Here is a 23151-nt window from a genome sequence, read left to right as displayed (position 1 = left end):
TGATGTCAACAAAGTTATCTGGGATTGGAGAGCATAAATTTAGAACGTAGAGTTCGAAAGATGTTTTCATTAGACCCTGCCTGGCGGGTCTAATGAAAAGTCACATTTTAGAATGGGACACAATCCCAAACAATGTGACGATGCAGAAAAACTTGACTTAAAGTGCTCACATTATGCTCATTTTCAGGTTCATAATTGTATTTAGATGTTGTACCAGAATAGGTTTACATGGTTTAATTTTCAGAAAACACCATATTTTTGTTGTACTGGACATTGCTGCAGCTCCTCTTTTTACCCTGTGTGTTGAGCTCTCTGTTTTAGCTACAGAGTGAGACATCTCACTTCTGTACCATCTTTATTAGGAGTCGCACATGAGCAGTAAGCACTGCTAGCTAGTCCGTTGCAGAGTATGAGGGAGTGCCACGCTAGCAGCTAGGTGAGCATTATAACGTGTGTTACAAAGTGAGGCACGTTTGTCTCTGAAGTAAAGGCTGGACTACAATAGAGCTGTTTGGAGCAGTTTGTGAACAGTGTTTTCTGTTGGAGATGGTAAGTCCCTTTGGGGTGGACTTTGGGCTTTTTCACTTTGGAAACCTATAACATGCACAAAAAAGATATATAACACTATAAAGGAAAGGGAGAAAGCCAAAAAGCATAATATGAGCACTTTTAACTGTTTGTACACAATTTTACACTTCTAGATCTGTTCACTCGATAAAAGCCACTTTACGTACGGTCACTCTCTTGTTATTACCCTAGTTTTCTACTGACTATGCTGCTCTTGTTCTTACTCTTGTTTGGAATGTGGTGTGAATGGCGGAATACATGCTCACAATGCACTTGTGTAAGGTGGAAGTACTTTTTGAAACGCACGTCCTCAACTGGGCAAACATGTCATAGCCCCCAGATCTGTAGACACCATCTGAATCCCATCATTTCATTTGGAAGTTAGAGCTGGGCAGCATTGACAAAACCGTTGTCTCAATATTGATTATGTTATAGTGTTTTGGGTAAGACTATTGGTATTTCCATGATTTATATTTTTTATAGGGGTTGCTAATTTGGTTATTGAGAAGGGAAAAATGTGTTGATAATAGACAGGACAGTTAGGTAAGGTCTGAATTGTTTTATTATTACTTTACTGTAATGCAGCCTTTTAAGAACAAGTTAAGACAATATTTAACTTATGTCACAATATTACTGCAGTCAAACACCCAGAGGATATCTTCTCATGTCACAGTATTGATTTTTTTTATTTTTATTGATGGATCTCCCCGCTGATGTAGGAGTTGTGAGTAAACTGTTATATTCCTTTCGACCAATTATTTTGGAGCAGAAGCATGTAGCTGCGTTGTGTGTCTCTCCACCACCACACAAACACATGGTGTATCATAGCGGTGCAGTCAGTGTGTTAAGGTAATAACGGCCTGAGGTGCTATTCTCACCTCCTCTTCAGGGCTGCTCTTTCCTCTCCTTTCCCCTCCCCTCGCACGACGTCTCTCAGCCCCGTAAGGCGACCCATTCATCAATAATTGATAATTGGCTGGGACAGGTGAGATGGAGAGGCAATTTGTAGAGAGCATGGTGTGGGTGCACTGCCAGGAGATTGGCTCGGATCAGCCGAGGAAGGACTGAGGTTGGGGAGTTGAGTTGCTACTCAAGGACGCTCAGCCAGGGGGCCAGTCAGCTGATGTACTGCTACATCACCTGGACAATGTGTGTGTGTACATTTATGGATATGAGCATACAGACCCTCAATTCGGATAAAGAAAAACTCCTCAAAACAACCTTTTACGAGGATGATAATAAAGGGAGAAATCTCATGAAGAGCTGCTGAGAAGGACTCCCTCTTTCAGGACGGACAGACATGCAGAGTAGATATCGTACAAACACAGGAGCCAGCACAAACAATATTACAATGTTCAGCCTTAAAAGAACAGTTCCTCCTTATTTTTGGTAAGCCTAAAAGCTAATTTCTCCACACACAAAAAACATACAGCATCTGGTACACCCTGTCCTTGCTTCTTTTAAAGTGCTCATATTATGCTCATTTTCAGGTTCATAATTGTATTTTGAGGTTGTACCAGAATAGGTTTATGTGGTTTAATTTTCAGAAAACACCATATAGTTGTTGTACTGCACATTGCTGTAGCTCCTCTTTTCACCCTGTGTGTTGAGCTCTATGTTATAGCTACAGAGTGAGGCATCACACTTCTGTTCCATCTTTGTTGGGAGTCACACATGCGCAGTAAGTACTGCTAGCCAGTCAGTTGCAGAGTATGAGGGAGTGCCACGCTAGCAGCTAGGCGAGCATTATAACGTGTGTTACAAAGTGAGGCACGTTTGTCTCTGAAGTAAAGGCTGGACTACAATAGAGCTGTTTGGAGCAGTTTGTGAACAGTGTTTTCTGTTGGAGATGGTAAGTCCCTTTGGGGTGGACTTTAGGCTTTTTCATTTTGTAAACCTATAACATGGACAAAAAAGACATATAACGCAATAAAGGAAAGGGAAAAAGCCAAAAAAGCATAATATGAGCACTTTAAGGTATTTTCATTGTCATTCAAGTGAAAGTAAAACGCTATCATGTGTGCATTTGTCTTATTTCATGCAAGGGTGCTTCCTCTTATCTTCATGTATATTTTCTGGGCTTGCTCTGACTATAATACAGATGACCCTGCATTGCCTGAATAAATGTACACCTTGTTACCCATTTTAGGAAATCTAATATTAGGCTTATTAAGCTTCAGGTGTAACAAGCAAAGGTGCTACATCACGCAGCAAACGCCCCATATTTATAGGGGTTAAGGCACCGATCATGAAGCATGAACGGTGTGTGTCTGGCTGGGGCCATTTGTTGTTTTATCCTCAATTTCCAGCAAGTCACGAAAAAATTGAACTTGTGAAAAGTAAAAAACAAACAGCCATCAGTCTTGCTAGTGTAGCTCTACTTAAAAAAACAAAACGAGCGTCTGTGCCGTTATGAGGTTTATTCTCTTCAATCACAGTTCCTGCATAACTCAAGAGTTTTATTTATATATTCATTTATTTTTTTGAAGTTCTTATTTCTTTCTTTTATTGTTCCAACTGATCTGCTGTCAAAAAAGTGTACAGAAATATAAACATGTTGGTTTTATTTTTGCAGTGAGTCTTGTGTGTGGCTCATGATCCTCCCTACTTCCCCTTCACACGGGCTAATAATTAATACACTCCTTTTTGCATTTTGATTCAGTTTTGCAGTGTTATGGATTTTCATGCTAATGCATTGCCTTGTAGGGGAAATGCTGCCGGCGCTACCAGTTTCAAGATCCTTATGAGCTGCCGGGCTGCATGGAACTTGACCTTATAATGTAAAGTAAATGTAGAACACGTGCACATGCACACAATGTAAGAATTAGGTGCCCACAAAACACATGCTTTAGTCGAGTCACACATAGATTACTCTCTAACACAATTCATGTTCTGCTCACCTTCCTACAACTTCCCACCTTCTTTCCTATTCCCTTTGCATCTTGTGTTTTGTTGTTGTTGTATTAATAACCTCAGTCCATATTTTGTTGTGTGTGTGTGTGTGTGTGCGCTCTGCCTGGGCACTGATAGTGTTTCTGCTATGTGCTGGGCTGAGTGAGGGAGGGAAGGAGTAGTTATTGATTTTGGCCACACATCTCTTCTCCTGAAAATCCCTTGATTGCTTTTGTTCTGCTCTCTGTCTCCCTCTTTCTGTCTCACTTCCTCTAATGAAACTCCAAATGAATTGGAGCACGTACCGACTGCTCTTCTTTCTCTCTGTTGCACTTACTCTCTCTACCACTCTCTCTGGCTTTCTCCCTGCGTCTTTGCCTCTCTTTCCCCCGCTCCCCCTGCTGATTTCTCTATTGCTCCCCTTCCTCCTCTCCCTCTCTCTCCCTCGCCGTTTTTATGTCGCTCTGTCTTCATCTCTTTTGTCACACTTTGCTTCCTCTGTGCTCTTCTGTTTATCTCTCTGTTTCTGTCCATCTCACCTTCTCTTTCCTCTTCTCCACCTCCATTTCCTCCATTCTCCTCATCCACATGTGAGGAAGCGACTGTGCGTCGAAGATGTTGCCTACCAGCAGCAGCTAAATCTATTCTTATAGGATGACTCAGACACATGAACTGCTCAGATGGGCAGATAGCCCTTCAACAGTCGCTCTGTCCATCCATCCGTTCTTGGACGATTACCAAGGACTGTTTTTCACCATCAGATCTTTTAATCCAAAGCTACCAGGGTACACAAGGTTACACCTGGAATCAAAGAAAAGTCTTGGAGAATCCATGTCGTAGCACTCCCAGCCACAATGCCGTACATGCCTTGACTGGCTTGAGAGAAATTAGCTCAGTCAACAACAAAAGCCTGAAGAGAAACGTTACTTTACCATTCAAGTGGTGTGCTACTCAGCCTGTGAAAACCGTTGTATCATGTTTTCTGTGGCTCTGGAGGAACTTCGTCAAGTCGGAGGAAACACCTTGATGATTTCTGCGTTACAAACTGGGTGTAAGCAGTTAGAAAGACATGCATGTTTGACCGGTCAGGATGATACTTTATGGAAGTGTAATAAGGTGTCACCCCTTTAACATAAACACATCCCTTTCCTTCTGTCCTTTATGGGGCCTGTCTATCCTAAACCCATACTGTAATCTCAGCCTAATGTTAAGGGTCAGTTCTCTCTCTCACACACACACACACACACACACACACACACACACACACACACACACACACACACACACACACACACACACACACACACACACACACACACTCTTTGTTTTTAGTTGCCAAAGTTTTGAGATGTCTTTGAGATTTCTGCCACTGCCCTAATTCCAGGGACGTGCACAGGTACGGGCTATTGTTGCCCGGGCAACGGCCCATTTGCCCTGATTGCCTTTCTTTTTTTCTTTTTTTTTGCTGTTGTGCCTGCGTTAATACGATAAAACGTCAAAGGTGACGCCAAATCCTCCAGCATCGAGCCTCCACAGGCAGCCGCTCAGCCCAGTGCATCATGGGAAATCTTTTGGCTCTTTGTACGGCACGGACAGAAACCAAAGTCCCAAAAATAAATCTTCTCTTAAAAACTGTTGGCCATCAAATTAAATCACTATATCATCCATTCTTGCCCTCAGCAATGCCCTCTGCCCCCAGTCATGTGACTTTGTTTATATTCTTACACACGGAGCAGCGCAAATGAAAGCCAAGCCCTTCTGCCTTCACGTGAGTTTTTAAAGTAATGGAGATTATGACAAATGCCCTGTGAATAGTAACCAAAAAAATCCACTTGCGCTTTGAATAATGTGCAGCTTCAGTTTGTAACGTTTGCATCATGTCGCGCAGCATTGCCTTATATTAAAGTCAGATGCTACGTTATCAACCAAAGCTAATGACATAACGTATGTTGCAGCTGCAGGCTAACGTAGCTACGTTACGTCCGTTACATTAGTGCGTTCTGTAGAGAAGAGAGAGGCTCAGGGATGGGATGTTTGGGCTCTTGAATAATGCTAGGTTATACGTTATTTACAGTCACTATGTTATGTTAGTTTTCAACAAACAATCAAATGTGAGGTTAGTGAAAGTGAAAGTCGCCTTACTTTGTTATGAGATGATAAATTAATGTCCCAATTGGTTAATGTAATACACTTTGCATTAAAAAAAGAAAAGGGGGGGGGGGAAGAAGCAGCAGCTAAAAGATCTGCAACTTTGCAGGGCTGGATTAAAACTGCCAGCAGGCCAGCTGTGAGAGAAGCATTTGATAATGTCAAACAACCATCCTACATTATTCATTTAATGTGAAGTTGGCCTATTTTATCGGAAGCATTTTTCTTTAAGTTGGAGTAGGGTAACAACTCATTAAAACAAATGTTTCATTTTCGGTTTTCGGAAAGCAACATTGCTGTTTTTTTTTTATGTTTTTCTTTTTCAGTGCTTTTAGCGCCACAAAATAAAATTCCCTTAAGCTCCCTTGTATCGGGGGTGACGGCAGAAATCTCAGAAACTGAAATCTCCAAAGCCAGGGAAATACAACTGAAGCTATCTGAATTAATTTAACTTTTCTGTTTTGTTTGTGTTTGGAAGAGGTGTAATTCGGTTGAACAAATATTTTAATCTTAAACCTTTTTATTGTTTTTAAGTCATTAAACTGTTCTTATTTGCTCCAAAGTAGTTCTCATGATAAGTATTACATCTGATTTCTGTGGGTTTTCTCTCCACCAGGTATACATTCTGGTGGAAAAATGCATCACATTGTTGTATTTATTTATTTATTTATTTGTGTTTCTTCAAATTTAAAGACTCCAAAGTCTTTAAAAAAAAAGTAACGCTATCCACCTTTTGGAAAAACTAGTGTAAATTTTAATTAACTGCATTTTAGGTCCTACATTTCCAAGAAAAAATACTGCCCTTTTCTCAATGGAAGCTACCGAATTGCCTGCTATGTCTTTCTGCTGTTCTAAACGGATAACCCGGAAGAATAGACTTTACACTGGTGTTTTCTAACCTCCCATTCAGCTTCTTGTAGTAGTTTTCACGCTTGAAATACAAGAGATTACCCAAATACTAGTATAAAGAAAACCCAGTTGGAGGGCATTAAAATGATGGAGAATCCTGAGCGGCGTGAAACAGGTCGTCGCTTTTGTAATATGGGTAGAAATGTAGAATTGGAGGAGAAAACCGTAGCCAGATGTTGTTTGATTCATATCGCAGGTCTCATGTAGACATAATCAGTGCGAAGTATGTAAAATATCTGTATGTATACACAAGTCTCCTTCTCCCGGAGGACTGTATTGTTCCAGCTCATCAAATGTGCATCCTTGTGCTTTATATTCCCTTGTTGTGCATCTGACACAGTTTTGTGGCTGCAGCCGATACATTTGCATCCCCCTCCTGTTCTCCCTGCGGACGTCGTCGTTCCACCTCACCCGATGGGTTTATGTTGACCTTTGCCCCTCCTTTTCTACCACCCAGGGGAGCTGGAGGAGGAGATGGAGAATCCAGAGATGACGGACCTCCCCGAGAAACACAAACACCAGCTCAGACACCGAGAGCTCTTCCTGTCCCGCCAACTGGAGTCTTTACCTGCCACACACATCAGGTACACTGCTGTAACCGCTGCCTCGGAATGATCGGTTTCAGGCTCCGTTTATTCTGTCGTTCCCTCTTTCACCCAAGAGTTTTGAACTCACACAGTGCACTGTTTTGATAGCAAACACCTATCCCAGGCCGTGAACAAAGCCTCTATACAATTCCATCGGGCTACTATTGAGTTTTTACAATAAAAACCTTCCTGTGAAACAAGTCAGAATGAATCGAATAAGGGCACTGAAAATCACAATTTGTTTAAAAAACTTGTGCCATTATCTTGCTTCATTGTGAGAACTCTTTTCACTTGTAAATAATAAATAATACCTTTTTACTGTTGTCCTGGATCCGAGATTTCTTTTTCCTCGGATGGCATGTGCCGCCCCTACTCTGCCTCTGATTAGCTTACCCTAATATTCTTACCCTGACCATTCTCACTCCTCATGCCTGAACCTAACCAACCCCAGCCATCGAAGGAAACCAGTACTAGTCAATCGGAGGCCGAGTGGGATTCATAATTTAGCATCCTGGACACCTGTGGTTACCGTGGTAACAGCAAGCATAGTTTAATACTACAGTGAACCCTCCTTGAGCAGCTACTTTGTCAGAAATGCAACACAAGACCAACTGGTGTATCTACAGATACAGGTGTTTACAGAGCAGCCAGTCACACTTGCATTGTTTTTATAAATAAGTTTTTAAAAATAGTTAGGTCTACAAAAAAGCCAGAAAAAAAGTGAGACATGTCTATCACAATATCCTAAAGCACAAGCGGGTGATGTCTTCAAATGTCTTGTTTTGTCCAGACAACAACACAAAACCCAGAATGATTCAATTTACTACAGTGTAAAGCAGCATATACAGTACTGGCATTTGAATAGTGTACGTGTTGAACCAATGAATAGATTATCAAAATAGTTGCCGATTCATTTTCTTTCAGTCGACTAATCGGAGCAGCTCTATTAAAATAGGTATTCGAGGTAGCATAAATTATTCAGTAGCAGCAAATGCTACTTTCCTCTCTGATCACACTGGTTTTTAATGAATTTGGAGATTTAATGAAACCATTTGACTACTTAACCCATTATTTCTGGGTATTTTTGTTATAACCTTCCATTCTATTTTTAAAGCCGTAATACGAAAATCAAATTTCTACCTTTTTGGATTCTGCGCGTGTGACTGTAAAAACTGCAGGTCCCTGACTCACTTGGAGGATGATGACGCTGTGATTATTTATTGATTCCTCCACTCGCATTATCTGCTACACAACAAGGGTTGTGTGAGCACTGAAAGATGGTGCGGAGCCGTTTTGAGCCAGTCAGCTTTCGGTCTACAACCAACTCTGACATCAAATAATCCAGTGTGCACGTTGAGCGCTAAATGTCAACGGAAAGCTGTTCCTACATATAGAACTGCCTTTGCTCATCGCTAAGCTCCGGGGAAACCCACCTCATCATTACCACCTTATTACTTGACCATTTCTGAAGAGAGCATACTGACATCTGCTTGAATGAAAATACCCTAAGCCATTTTTTTTTAGTGAGGATTCAAACTTGATTAGTGATTTAGTTTTTTTTTTTTTAAACTTAACACCTGTCTGCTGCTGCAGCAGCGAGGTTACACGAGATGTTTTGAGTTCATCACCCCGCTGAATGGGGTTTGCTTCGGGCTACAGCAGTATGACTACTTAGCTGGTAAATAATTTGGATTCAGACAGCAGCAGTTGAGGGACCGAGATGAGTGCTGCCAGCATCCACACACTTAAATAACAGGCTGTGCTAGCTGGAACCAAATCAATATCACTGTTGCAGTTTCTCAGATGCATCCTACGTCAAAGTCTACCCGCTGACGGTCAGACCAGGGTAGCACTTATGCAACGTGTTATCCCCTGGACTTTAAGTCTTGTCTGTTATTCTGTGCTTCACACAGCTCCTAACTAGAGCTGCAAAGATTAAGCGATTAGTTGTCAACTATTAAATCAATCGCCAACTATTTTGACCAATTAATCGGTTTGAGTCGGGGGGGGGAGAAGAAAGAAAAACATTTTCTGAATTCCCGCTTTTTAAATGGGAATATGTTCTAGTTTTTTCACTGCTCTATGCCAGTAAACTAAATATTGTTTGAGTTGTGGACAAAACAATACATTTGAGGTCGTCATCTTGGGCTTTAGGAAAAACTGATCCGATATTTTTTTTTTTTTTTTTTTTTTACCATTTTGTGACATTTTACTGTATAGACCAAACAACTAATTGATTAATCTAGAAAATAATCGACAGATGAATTGACAATAAAAAATAAATAAGCTGCAGCCCTAATGTTAACTATTCACTCTTTCTTCTCCCTCCTGTCTTTCCCTCTCCTTTTTTTATTTCCTTACATCCCTTTCTGGACTCCAGGGGGAAGTGCTGTGTGACTTTGCTCAACGAGACCGAAGCGCTGAAATCTTATATAGACAGAGAGGTACGTACCCCCAGCTCCATACGCTAAAATTACAGGACGGGGTCTTTTAAACTGTGATTACGTGTGTTGGATTTCAGGATGATCTAAGAGAGCATGTGTGAGAGACTTATGAGTTAACAGATTCTTGTTTCCAGATGAATTATTCAACGTGTTGACCCAGAATGTTCTTTTCACATACCGTAATGAGGAGACGAGAGACTAGCAGAGGGGGAGACACACACACACACACACACACACACACACACACAGATACACTCCTCTCTTGCGCCTCTTCGTTTGCCCGTCTCGCTTCCTGTTCCTTTCATACTATCCTCACGCCTTCCTGCCATCTGTATTTCCCAGGATGCCTTCTTCTACTCGCTGGTGTATGACCCTCAGCAAAAGACTCTGCTGGCTGATAAGGGAGAGATCCGCGTTGGGAACAAGTACCAGGCCGACATCACCGACCTCCTGAAAGAAGGTACATCATACTTGAACTTAAATCTTGGGCGTTTTTAATTGACACAGTTTTCCAGAGAAGCTTATTCACAGAGTAGCACATTAACGTTTTCCTGCAGGGGTCTTTTTTTACCCTCCTGTGTACTGATTTCTTTCTTCTTCTTCTTTTTGAAATTTTTCAGCATTAATATGGCAGTCTGAGCCATAATGAACCGCTTAACTTTTCATGTTTTTGTAACTGCTCAATTGCCAGGAACATTTCATGAACTTTAAGTGGCCGCCACTGGCTACCTCCGATCCTACCAGCCTGTACACCACATGCTGCTGCTATCCTGCACCCGTAATCTCATCCCGCAGGTAAATAGAGCGGGTTGTGGCTTAAAATAGAGGACATGGTTAATATAATGCAATTAATATAGCGAGACTTGCTAATTAGTGTCATAAATGTTGTTTAATGTCCCAGACCGGATACTCAGACTTTAAAGCTGATACTCTTCCTCTTTATTAGTCAGTCCGTTCTCTGCTGATGAAGATGTGAACCATTCAGGGAACTCGGATACAGTAAAAATCAGCTCATGTATCGTTTCCCTTGTCATAGTTTCTATGGTTGCCATGGTCACAAGGCAGCAAGTTGAATAATAAATAATACCTTTTTACTGCATCATATGCAGTGGCAGATAACCGTGCACATTCATAAGCCGCTGTAAACCGCTACATTGAAAACAATGGAGGCGGTGGCAGCAACCGCTCGCTGTCTGAACGCATCTTAAAGCTTGAAGCAACCAATGCAGATGTGGCCGTTTTTAAATTCTGTTAATGTCAGGTTAGACATTATACCTTCCGCATACAAAGAGTTTTTTTTATTTATTTTTTTTATCTTTGCAACTTGTCCATAATATAAAGATCTATTATTACTTTCATTGAACCAAGTCTGAAAGATATTTTCCAGGCATTTTGTGCCATTATTGTGTGCAGATATTCATTGTTTTTTCAAATGTGACTATTTTTCTGCCAGTGTTTTTATTCTTAGCAGGTGGGAAAACCTCTGAAATTGCAATTAGGCCTCATGGGGACACCGAGCTCTCTAATTTAACCCATGTTAATGAAATTCTGTTACATGTGTTAGAAGCTCAGGCAGGCTGGCTTGTTGGTTTGCAGGCTGGCAGCTTGACAGACCCCACCTATTTAAAACTGTGGGATTCATTAAAACGTTGCATGAGGTAGTCCTTTTTAAAAGAAGGAAAAAAAAAACAGGAAGAAAATCTAATTTGATTGTGGGATTTACAAACTATCGTTGTACATATGTGGTCAATAAGGAGCCGCAGTGGCCTTGAACAGCGTAGGACCCACTGTGTCTGTATGTGTGTGTCTTCTGGGTCTGTGTAGGCGAGGATGATGGCAGAGACTTGGAGAAACTAGAGGAGAAGGTCTGGGACCCCAACAGCTCACTGACGGAGAAACAGATTGACCAGTTCTTAGTGGTAGCTCGGTAAGTCAACACACAAGTGCAAAGCCATACAAGTAATGAAAAAAAAAAGAAGAAGAAAAAATGCATCTTATTGCCTTCTAGCTGTTTCCCTGCTTCCAGTCTTTGTGCTAAGCTAAGCTATTAGTCTCTTGGCTCCTGCTTTATTTTGAAGTTTATAAGAGTGGTGTCTCTGCATTAAGATTCATTTGGACATTTTGTAAACCTAATTTATTTATTTTTTTAGCTAAATATGGCTGCTTAGTAGTTTCTTTGTTTTTGGGCATGTTTAGGCCTTTATTAGATAGGATAGCTTTAGACATGAAAGGGGAGAGAGAGGGGGAACAACATGCAGCAAAGGGCTGCAGGTCGGAATCAAACCCACGGCCGCTGCGTCAAGGACTAAACCTCTTTATGTGGGCGCACGCTCTACCAGGTGAGCTAACCAGGCCCCAAGTTTTAGGTTTTTCAATGCAAATTGGCTGGAGTTGTATCATTTGCTCTGCAACACTACAACACTGAATATTTTATCAGGAAGCACTGGGTTTGTTTTTGTGCATAAATGGTTCAGAAAAAGAACGTCAGATGGAACTGTAAATGAACCATCAAATCTAGATGATGAAAGTAAAACTGAAAGTTTATTACCCGTCTCTCTCTCTATATACATTTTCTTTATATTGTGCGTCATGTTTGTGTCCCATAGGTCAGTAGGTACATTCGCCAGAGCCTTGGACTGCAGTAGTTCTGTCCGGCAGCCCAGCCTGCACATGAGTGCTGCTGCAGCTTCCAGAGACATCACCTTGGTGAGATACTCATACATACACACATGAAAGCAGCCTTTGCATTAAATCAGCATCACACCAGAGGTGGAAAGTGTGGCAGTTGTGTTGATCAATGAATGTAGTGTGCATGTGTACATGCGTGTTTGTGTGTGTGTCGGTTAGTAGTATGGATCAACTATTTCCAGGATAATTGCTGGATGTCACACACTCTCCGCTCTCTGTCTTGCCGTTCTTAAACTCTGTTCGCTCATCGGGAAACAACACCAAAAAATTCCAAATGGCAAGTTTTTAAGTTAATTCTGGGACTGATTGTAAAGATTTACAAAGAATATGTTTACGGCATTTACTATCTAACTCTGGGAATTTTGGGACCGATTGGTGGGAATGGCTGTGGACTAAGTAACATTACACAGGCGATACACTGACAAGAGCAAATTACATTTAAACATGTATCCAGCTCATTTAAATAGCTCACGTTACTGTATTGTGTGAACAGTTAACTTCATTTAATATTGTATGTGGCTTTTTTCTTTTGCGGGGTGCAAATCCCAAGACTATTTAGCAGAGCCACCGTCGCTGTGTCCGGAGCTTAGCGCTGCCCAAGACCATTGTGATTGGTTTAAAGAAATGCAAACATTTTTTTTTTCTCCTATCCTGGAATGTATGTGTGGTAGAGCCAGGCAATGCAAGACTGGTCTGTAAGTGATTGTTAAGGATAACCACACACAGGCCTCAATAAACACATGGCCCAAGAAGCCTGGTTTGGGTCTACGCTGCCCTAGATCTTATCTTCATATTTAAAACATAAATGAGACGCCTTCTAGACACACATACACACACACACACACACACACACACACACACACACACACACACACACACACACACACACACACACACACACACACACACACACACACACACACACACCGCCTTGAACAAGAGGCTGCATATTAACTCCCTGGACTGAACAAATCCTACAAGTCACTCTCCTCCCAACAAGTACCAACATAATATTCATTGCATAAGTGGTTCAAACAACAATAACAAGTCCTGAGACTAACATGTTTTTTTTTTTCTTCCCATGTTTAGTTTCACGCCATGGACACCCTCCATGCCACGGGCTATGACATGACCCGAGCCATCACAGCGCTGGTGCCTCAGGGCGGGCCCGTCCTCTGCAGGGATGAAATGGAGGAGTGGAGCGCCTCGGAGGCCAACCTGTTCGAGGAGGCGCTAGAGAAATACGGCAAAGACTTCACCGACATCCAACAGGATTTTGTGAGTAGCAAACCAATAAAAAGCAAATTTCAAGGAGCAGTTATATTTGGAGAAATAAAATCTGAAACTGCAACCAGTAGACGGTTAGCTTAGCTTAGCATTAAGACTGGAAACCAGGAGGAACGGTGAGCCTTCTTAAAAGGTACAAAAAGAAAATTGCTGGTCGGTCCAAAGTCTGGCTGTATAACCACAACGTGTCGGTTGTACTGTTTGGTTTTGTACGGATTAAACAAACAATGTATAACATGTTAATTAGTGAGCTTTAGAGATGCTGGTAGTGGTATTTCCTCAACCACATCCTACAGCTGGGGCTGAGACATCACATGATTGTGATGCTAAATGTTTTTGAGGAAAATGTGGGGTGGAAAAGTATTAAAATGCATTTTCTTACACCTTTTATATTATCTCTATTTTTGACTTCAAGAGACATTTCAATTGAATCAAATGAAGTATATGAATGGAAACAGACACGAGTGGTATCAATCTCTGCATAAACATGAACAAGCATTATTTCCAAAATGTCCAACTACTCCTTTAATTGTGGAGCGGGTCATCATGGCTGTATTTTATACATCATATCTCTGTGTGGTTGGGATCTTTTTTCAAGCTTCAGCTTGATTAAATGGTGTAGTGGAAGACGTATTGAGCACTTGGTATGCTGCTCATCAGCCTGCATGTGGGGATGCCCAATAATTCTGATTTGAAGAAACCACATAATTAGAATTGAACTTCTTCTGGACATTTTAGTTTATTTAGCTGACGTTCGACAGAACAAACTTTCAAGCACAATAGTAGTCTTGTGAGCTGAGATTGCAGCCAGCCCATAGTGTAGAGTGAAAACGTTAAAGCTAAGCACAATGACCATTTATTCAGAGAAACATTCCACAGAAATCTCTTTTGAGAAGTGCTGCCGTTTGTGGACTCTACTAATACGCATTGTGCCGAGCTCTCACTGTGTGCATCACTCCACCACCTGGTGGCTGGCTGCTGTCAGTGCTGCTCCCTTAGGTTTCCACCCAAGCCTTCTCTCACACAACAGGACTACACCATCATTATGGGTGGGGCCTCCTCTTGACAGCTCATTTTCCTTTCAAACTTCTCAGCGGGAACCTTACAGTGCAACTTCAGTGGGTTCAGACGGATTCTGCGGCCGGTTGTTTCATTTATATGCCGAAATCTCTTCATAGTAAATGGTGTTTTTGTGACCAATGAGTACATTCCATGGGCTAAAGACATTTGTATATTTGTGTGGGAGTGCTAACTCCACTGCTGAAAGGTGTCTTTGACAGTCAAGTATGTGTAGAAAATATTACACGTTTCTTTGTCGACCTGCTCTCCCCATTTTATTAACGACAACACTGAAATAATGATTACACTGTGCCTTCTCTCCTTCTCCAGCTGCCCTGGAAGTCCCTGACAAGTATTATTGAGTATTACTACATGTGGAAGACCACAGACAGATATGTACAGCAGGTAAAAACATTCATTAGATCTTGGGGATTAAAAAGAAAATATATATATATATATATATAATTAGCTGTGTTTTTTATTATTCTTTATAGCCCAATAAGTGTTACACAGATCTTTTTGTATGAGTCTGATTTGCATACCAAGTGAAAAAGGAACACTGCTCATCTTTATTTCTTTTACAGTGTTACAGAAACAAGTGTTTTTCGTCCTTTTCTGGCCCCATTTCAGGCCCAAAAATTATCCTAACTTTTTTTTGTTGCTTATTCTCAGTTTGGCCTCTGTGAGCTTGATTTTATGTTTTGGCTGTATCTGTATTCTGACATCAGGGCGGCTCCAAATTAAAACCTATAACAAAAATAATCATAAACCTATATTTCTCATTATAAGTGAGTCCGTTTCATTCAGAAATCTGTCTTAAAATCAATTAAATTGGTATGGGGTGTTGTTGGAGCTAACTTCTCTAATCCCGCCATTCTTTCTCTACTCTGTCCCTCCTCCTCCTCCTCCTCCTCCTCCTCCTCCTCCTCCTCCTCCTCCTCCTCCTCCTCCTCCTCCTCCTCCTCCTCCTCCTGTCTCTTCTCCAGAAACGATTAAAAGCAGCCGAGGCAGAAAGCAAGTTGAAACAGGTCTACATCCCCAACTAGTGAGTACCTCGCTGCAAGTTTCTGTGTGGTTAATTATATTCGTCAGAGATCATGTGTGCATCTCCTTCATCTGAATACGTGGAGTTATCAAGAAAAGTTCAGAGTTGTTCTGACCCTCTACAGCAACGTGTAGTATTTTAAACCTGGATCTGCTGCTGTTGTCAGAGCACGATCCCTTCTTTCCCTTTCTTTGTTTTCATGACAGCTCTTAGTGCAGTACCAGTATAACCGCTGTCTCTGGCAGCAGTCTGGTGAATGTTATCTATTCTCTTTGGCCTGTATTATCTGTGCTGGTCTGACCCTCTCCTTGTTTCTGTGCCCCCTCCAGTAACAAGCCAAACCCCAACCAGCTGAGTAACAATGTAAAACCAGCTCTGGTGAATGGAGCGGCGGTTGCGGGGGTCCCGGGGGTCCCAGGTATCCAAGGGGTCCCAGGTGTCCAAGGGGTCCCAGTTGTCCCAGGGGTCCCAGGGGCCCCCGGACCTCCAGGCTCAGCGCAGACCCCCGGCCTCGGTAGAGCCTGTGAAAGCTGCTACAGTAAGTCATTTTCATGTGTGACCCTGCTGTCATTAGCTGCTGTTTCTTTCGCTTCTTGAAATAAAAAAAAATAAGTATGCACAAGTATGGACCAGATTTCATAGGATTCCAATAAGTCTTGCTAAATTGAACATGATGAACTTAGGATAATTGCTCTGGCATTCACAGGTGCAATTATATTTAGAGAGGCTGTTGCATACTGAATATGCTTGAGTGGAAAACAACCCTAAAAAGTTATGTAATTTTAAAAAGACTTTTATGAGAATCTGTTTACAGATGCATTTATTAATTCACAAGCTTTATCTTATTCACTCAAATGTGCAATCTAAGACAAGTCCTTAAAATGCACTCGGCAAAACACCCAACATAACATTAATACAGGTTAATGACTTTGTTTGTGCTGTATAATCAGCTGTATTGACATTTAAAATGTCAGCGTAAGTTAGAGGCTACCAGAGGTTGTCCTCTTTAATTTACTAATACACTAAAACACCAAGCCGACCTTTTAAAATGTATCGGCTCTGGAAACAGTCATGGTCAGTTTGATGAGAAAATTGCTGCTTTACTGTGCAAGCGGGGCCAAAACAAAGTTAACCGGCTTAATGTGGACGTACTCTGAATGATCAGTTTTTAAAGGTGCTCTAAGCGATGTTGGGTGACATTACTTCTTGTTGACGTTCAAAGTATTTTCAACACAAAACGGAGACTAGCTCGCTCCTCCCTCCTCCTCATCCCGTCCCCTCCCTTCTGTGCTTCAGCGCACTATCCCCACCCCTGCCCCAACCCCTGCCCCACCCCAAATCCTTCTTGTCCGTTATTGGCTGAACGCTGGAACACGGTTTGTGTATGTTTGCATGGTCCAGGTTGGACCACTTTGTTTTTGTTGGTGTGTGTGGAGCCTGGGCTGTCTACAGAGACCGCGTTTTTTTTACAGTGTGTTCAGGGGACCGGCAGCTCGCGGATAGTGAGGAGAGGTTTGCTGTATGTGACAAAAAATGTTGTAGCCTAAAAAAAACGCGTGAAGTCGCTTAGAGTACCTTTTTAATGATGATATGGTGCTGTTAAAGGCTTGCTTTTGTTTTTACTTGTAAACACAAGAGTAAAACCTCTTCAGTATGATGTATATTTGTGATTTAGTATAACTTAACATCCAACAAAAATATTTCAAGCACTCCTCAGTAAATCCTAATGGAAACCTCCCTCTTCTGTTTTCAATAGCACCCCGTTAGAAATGACCACTCATTTAAACCAAAGCATTCATTTACATTTTCATTTTTAACCGGATAATTCAAAGAGCGCCGATCGACGCCATACTCTCTGTATGGGGCACACATTTGATACTAGATTTTTCAAAGTAGAGATGAGAGAGAGAATTGCATGACGTGCCCTGCAGCAGAGTATTATTTGAGTTATTTAAATGGTTGTAGTTAATTCAGTGGTGAATGATTAAAGTGCCCATATTATGCTTTTTGCCTTTTTCCCTTTCCTTTATTGCGTTATATATCTTTTTTTGTGCATGTTATAGGTTTACAAAGTGAAAAAGCCCAAAGTCCACCCCAAAGGGACTTACCATCTCCAACAGAAAACACTGTTCACCAACTGCTCCAAACAGCTCTATTGTAGTCCAGCCTTTACTTCAGAGACGAATGTGCGTCACTTTGTAACACACGTTATAATGCTCACCTAGCTGCTAGCGTGGCACGCCCTCATACTCTGCTTCTGACTGGCTAGTAGTCCTTACGTAGGTACTGCACATGTGTGACTCCCAACAAAGATGGAACAGAAGTGAGATGCCTCACTCTGTAGCTAAAACAGAGAGCTCAACACACAGGGTGAAAAGAGGAGCTGCAGCAATATGCAGTACAACAAAAATGTTTTTTTTTTGTTTTTTTTAAATTAAACCACATAAACCTATTCTGATATAACCTCTAAATACAATTATGAACCTGAAAATGAGCATAATATGAGCACTTTAAAGGTTGTGCACTCGCTTGCCTGCACGTGTTCGTGATTATGAGCCTTTGTGGGCACGTTCTATATCTGTAGGTGTGTGTTGCTCTGTCACACTGCACTACTATATAATACGTTCTTTTGTTTATGCGTGTGCGTGCGTAGCCAGCAGCTCCTACCAGTGGTACTCGTGGGGACCTCCCAACATGCAGTGTCGCCTGTGCGCTTCATGCTGGACCTACTGGAAGAAGTACGGCGGGCTGAAGATGCCCACAAGACTGGATGGAGAGAGGCCTGGACCCAACCGCATCAGCATGGTACAAACTAACACAAACACACACGTTCTTCACTGGACTCATTTAGTTTATTTATTCTGCAAACCCCAAACAACAGCCTTACTGTTTGCCTAAAGCCTTACCCTCCCCGTAAAGGAATATTTCATCCTCCAGAGAAAATCTTTTTATTCTCATCCTCACGCAAGTTAAACCAAGTTTTTATTTAGGGCTGCTTATTTTAATTAAGTGCCTTTTTTAAAGGTCCCATGACATGCTGCTTTTTGGATACTTTTATAGTGGTCCCCTAATACTGTATCTGAAGTTTCTTTCCTGAAATTCAGCCTTGGTGCAGAATTACAGCCACTAGAGCCAGTCTCACAATGAGCTTTCCTTAGGATGTGCCATTTCTGTGTCTGTAGCTTTAAATGCTATTGAAGAGGAGGAGGGGGGCAAGGTGGAGGGGGTGCGTGGCCTTGACCAACTGCCACTTGTTTGCAAGCCATGATGTCTCTCTCTTTCTCCTGGGGGCGGGCCAAATTCTCTGGGTGGGCAAAGCAGAGAAAGGGGAGGTAACCTTCCTCCTTATGACCTCATAAGGAGAAGATTCCAGATCGGCCCATCTGAGCTTTCATTTTCTCAAAGGCAGAGTAGGATACCCAGGGCTCGGTTTACCCCTATCGCCATTTCTAGCCACTGGGGGACCATAGGCAGGCTGGGGGAACACATATTAATGTTAAAAAACCTCATAAAGTGAAATTTTCATGCCATGGGACCTTTTAATCTTACTAACATTCCCAAACCAAAAGATATTCAGTTTATTATCGGATATGTCAAAGAAAAGCATCATATCCTCACATTTGAAAAGCTGGAACCAGCAATGTTTGGTATTTTTTTATTGGAAAAATGACGAACAAAAATGAATTGAATATAAAAGTAGTTAAAGGTTAACTTTTCTGTTGATCGACTAATCAACTAATTGTTTTAGGTCTGTGCACAAACAGGTAGATTTCTGGCATTGATTTGTTTTAGCGTACCTCAAAACAATTTGGTACTTTTCTTTCTCTTCAGCAAAAAATGACATCTTAAACAAGATAATCTAAATGATCCTTAGCCAAACACTAATTCTTTGTGAACTAAAAACACAGCAGTTGATGGAGGTTAACATTGGCGTCTCACATTTTCAAACTTTACTTTAAAAAAAAAGTTCTACATTTAACAGGTAACAGTAATTAACTCTTGTTCTCATAAGGAACCATACGGTACGTTAACGTGTAAATACCGTAAATGTGTGCATACCCATTTGTGTGTACTATTGTCAACAAGCCAGATTAAGTACCACATACATTTTGAATGGGTATACATATTGTGTAAAATATTAGCTACTAAGTGACTTTGGTAGCCTGCATTAACTGGGCCAGTGTGTTAAATGGATGGTGCATTTTGGGAAGCATTCCAGTCAGCTCCATTTTGCCAACCAGTATCAATAAGTGATTAAATCCTATTGATCTCCAAATGTTGTCGTTGCCATCCATCGGTTGATGAAATGACCTGTCCCCGGTCCATCAGTGTTCATCAGCTCAAGGCCACAACACACACTGCTGAACATTTACGGTGCAACCGATGGTTCATTATTTTGCCTAGACTCAGGTTCGACTATAAAATGAAGAAACGCGGGCTTCCAATGCCAGAACAAAAACGGCACTGCACGTCTCACTTTATTAACCCACAACGCAGTCAACAGCCAGTCATTACAACTCTTTATCCACTTCCGTTTTTTCCCCGTCACAATAAAAGCTCTATAGGTAACACAATAAAATACCTTAAAATGGTATCTAACTGCTTGTATGGTTCGTTTGTACCTCCAGAGCCCCCATGGCCTGCCCCTGCGGCACAGCGGCAGCCCCAAATTCGCAGTGAAGACGCGACAGGCTTTCTTCCTGCAGACCACCACCCTGACGCAGGTGGCACGTCGCATCTGCAAGGACATCATCAGGCCGCGATATCTGGCCAGGCACCCCTACCTCCCTGTCAACACAGCAGCCATCAAGGCAGAGTGTAAGCGCCTCTTATTTGTCCTCACAGGTGGACCGGGTTGCATTAAGTTTTTATTTACTGTATTTCTACAATGAATTTCTGCAGGTGCGCTGCGGTTGCCAGATGGGCCAAAAAAGCCTTCACCACTGAAACCTGTGGAGCGTAAACCTCTGGAATCTGTGGTTCGGTATTTAGGTAAGAAGATGCCGGTCGCCCACTGCATCTCTTACGTTTTGAGTTTCTATTTTCAGTCAGTTTTAAGTAGGTGTGGTGTTGCAAATGGATCAATAGTTGCTCTTTTAGACCCGCTGGTACGTGGCTTTACGGCTCAATGTCAGTCGGTCGGTGCACCACTTTGTTCCAGACTGAAGTATCTCAATAATGATTGGCTGGATTGCCTGTAAACTTGGTACAGACACCCCCCCCAGAGGATGAGGCCTACTGACTTTGGTGATCTTCTGACTTTTCTTCTAGCGCCATCATGAGGTCGACATTTGTGGTTTTGAGTGAAATATCTTAAGAACTACTGGATGGATTGCAATGAACTTTGGTACAGATAATAATGTCTATATTCAGAGGTTTATGCCTCAACGCAGAAGGTCCCGGGTTCGAGTCCGACCTGGGACGATTTCCTGCGTGTCTCCCCCCTCTCCCCCTTTCATTGCTTTCCTATCCATTAAACGCGGAAATGCCCCAAAAATTGTCTAAAAAAAATAAATTTAATTTAATACCAACCAAGAAAGTTAGCCATTTCCCATCTTCCAATTGTTCCAATTCAACAGTTTGAAAATATTTTGTCACTTACGGTTACTTACTTCATTATAGTCTTGTAATCCTCCGTTGCCCCTTGTTGTCCTCCCTTCTTATCTAAAACAACAACTTACTTTCCCTTTCCTCCACCTCCCTTAATGGTTCTTCTTCTCTCCCTTTTGTCATCTACAGAAGCACATCCCCGTCCAGCCAAACCCGACCCCCCGGCTCGTGGAGCGTCCATCTCTACAGGCAGCCTGACGCCCATAAAGTCCTCTCCCATCCTCAACAATGGCTCCCCCACCATCCTGGGCAAACGCAGCTATGAACAGCACAACGGACTGGATGGTGAGTGAGAGGAGAGAGGACAGTATGTGTGTGTGTGTATGTGTGTGTGTTTGTTTGCTTTCTCAGCCTCAAAGTATTTCAATTTCATCATTATTTTTTGCATCATGATACTGTAATAGTGCAATTCTTTTGGCTGTTAATATCTCTCATCCTCTGTATATATTCAGATTTTAGCTTCCGCAATGAGTTATTAAAGGATATTAGCACACTTTAAAATATCTAATATGATCTAAATCCCTGCTGTAGTCATTTTATTTCCTCACATTTCATCTAATTTACTAATTACTTGGTTGCATTAATGGGATACTTTTATTGAGATATGGTATTTTATGAAGGAAATTACTTGAAACTGCAGTTTTTTGTGTGTTTTTATGTGCACATTTGACTCTAAAGGCAGCTGTTAATATATATGAAAATATTGGAGTGGAATAATGCTGTCATCATTGGCTTTGAAACTAAGCTTAATGTTTTTTTCATGGCATTTTCGTGTCATTCCAGCCTAATTTTAATTATTAGAATTGTACTAACACAATCAACAGGAGTATTGCATTACACATAAATGTTAAAGCTTTGGATATCTTTGCCAAACATTGGTTATTTATAATATTTTAAGGAGAAGGTTAAGGCATATCTGAGCTCCACGGGCACGGCTCACTCAGCGGCTACAACACACCGCCGAAGGGTTAAGAGTTTGTGAGGGGCTCTTATTTTTTTGGGTTATGTCCCACTTTCCCCTCTCCCCTGTGAAATGAGAGAGGGGAAGAGACAGACTGAGAGATCAAGAGAGTGAGAGTATGCCAGAGGAAGACGGAGGGAAAGAGAGAGATTGCGAGAGGATCGGATCGGCCTTGCTGCTTTAGCTGGAGGCTACGGTCTATGTTGTCATGGTAACAGCGAGGAGGAGGAGGAGGAGGGCTTGGTAAGTGTATCCTGAGGGAGAGCATCTCCACTGGTCTGTGAGCCCACCTCAGGCCCAGGCTGGGATAACACACCAGGGGGAGATTGAGGTTGGAAAGCAGCCAGGATCAAGTACCGGGGATTAGTTTTAATTTTTTCATTTTTTTTTTTACCACCAATTTATCAACTTAGTCATTCAAATCATGTGTCATTTGTCAGAAGACGGGAATGGTTTCCACAGGCAACCTTATTCGTATTTAAAGATAATTGTAATGATCTTTGCAATACCTGTTTTCTTTTAGACTTTGTTGTTTCCATATAATTCAAATTGGTCTTTATTATACAAACTATTATTCTGGACAGACTGCAACTTAAAGAATAGTTTTTGGGAAAAATTTTATTCTCTTTCTCGCTGAGAGAAGATAGAAACCTAGTTTGCTCTTAAAGTATGGAGCTTAAAACCAGAAGGCGATTAGCTTAGGAAACGGGGAAAGAGCCTGGCTCTGTAAAAAGAAGATGAACATTGTACTTTATTAATCCACCAAGGACAAATTACATTTTTAGTTCAGAAATCCACCTCCTAGTAACACTAAAGTTTATTAATTGGCTTCTTGTTTGTAATAAGGAGAGCAGGTTAAAACAACCTTCTCTCCTTTGTTTTTCGATCTGTGTCATCATGTTATGGAGCTGTTTTTAATTCTTTGCCAGACCTCACAGGTGTAGCAAAGCACAT

The 23151-nt window shown here is 41.6% G+C and overlaps 1 protein-coding gene across 3 annotated transcripts in view; it reads left to right on the top strand.

Moving 5' to 3' along the window:
* The window catches only part of mta1 (metastasis associated 1), a 49249-nt gene that overhangs the window by 22307 nt on the left and 3791 nt on the right, over positions 1-23151 (top strand). For 2 of the 3 annotated variants that reach the window (XM_039786900.1, XM_039786901.1), the window contains exons 4-16: positions 6974-7100; positions 9484-9547; positions 9890-10007; positions 11372-11474; positions 12154-12253; positions 13325-13513; positions 14912-14986; positions 15568-15626; positions 15956-16164; positions 18280-18431; positions 20255-20444; positions 20529-20618; positions 21366-21521. In XM_039786900.1, the coding sequence (XP_039642834.1) occupies positions 6974-7100; positions 9484-9547; positions 9890-10007; positions 11372-11474; positions 12154-12253; positions 13325-13513; positions 14912-14986; positions 15568-15626; positions 15956-16164; positions 18280-18431; positions 20255-20444; positions 20529-20618; positions 21366-21521 (1632 nt within the window). Of the gene's footprint in view, positions 1-6973; positions 7101-9483; positions 9548-9889; positions 10008-11371; positions 11475-12153; positions 12254-13324; positions 13514-14911; positions 14987-15567; positions 15627-15955; positions 16165-18279; positions 18432-20254; positions 20445-20528; positions 20619-21365; positions 21522-23151 lie in introns of those variants that run through there. The other variant, XM_039786902.1, reaches the window with a different exon arrangement.

The sequence above is a fragment of the Perca fluviatilis genome, chromosome 20, assembly GCF_010015445.1.
Source record: "Perca fluviatilis chromosome 20, GENO_Pfluv_1.0, whole genome shotgun sequence".
NCBI lineage: Eukaryota > Metazoa > Chordata > Actinopteri > Perciformes > Percidae > Perca > Perca fluviatilis.
This window is presented reverse-complemented; position numbering and strand designations above follow the sequence as displayed.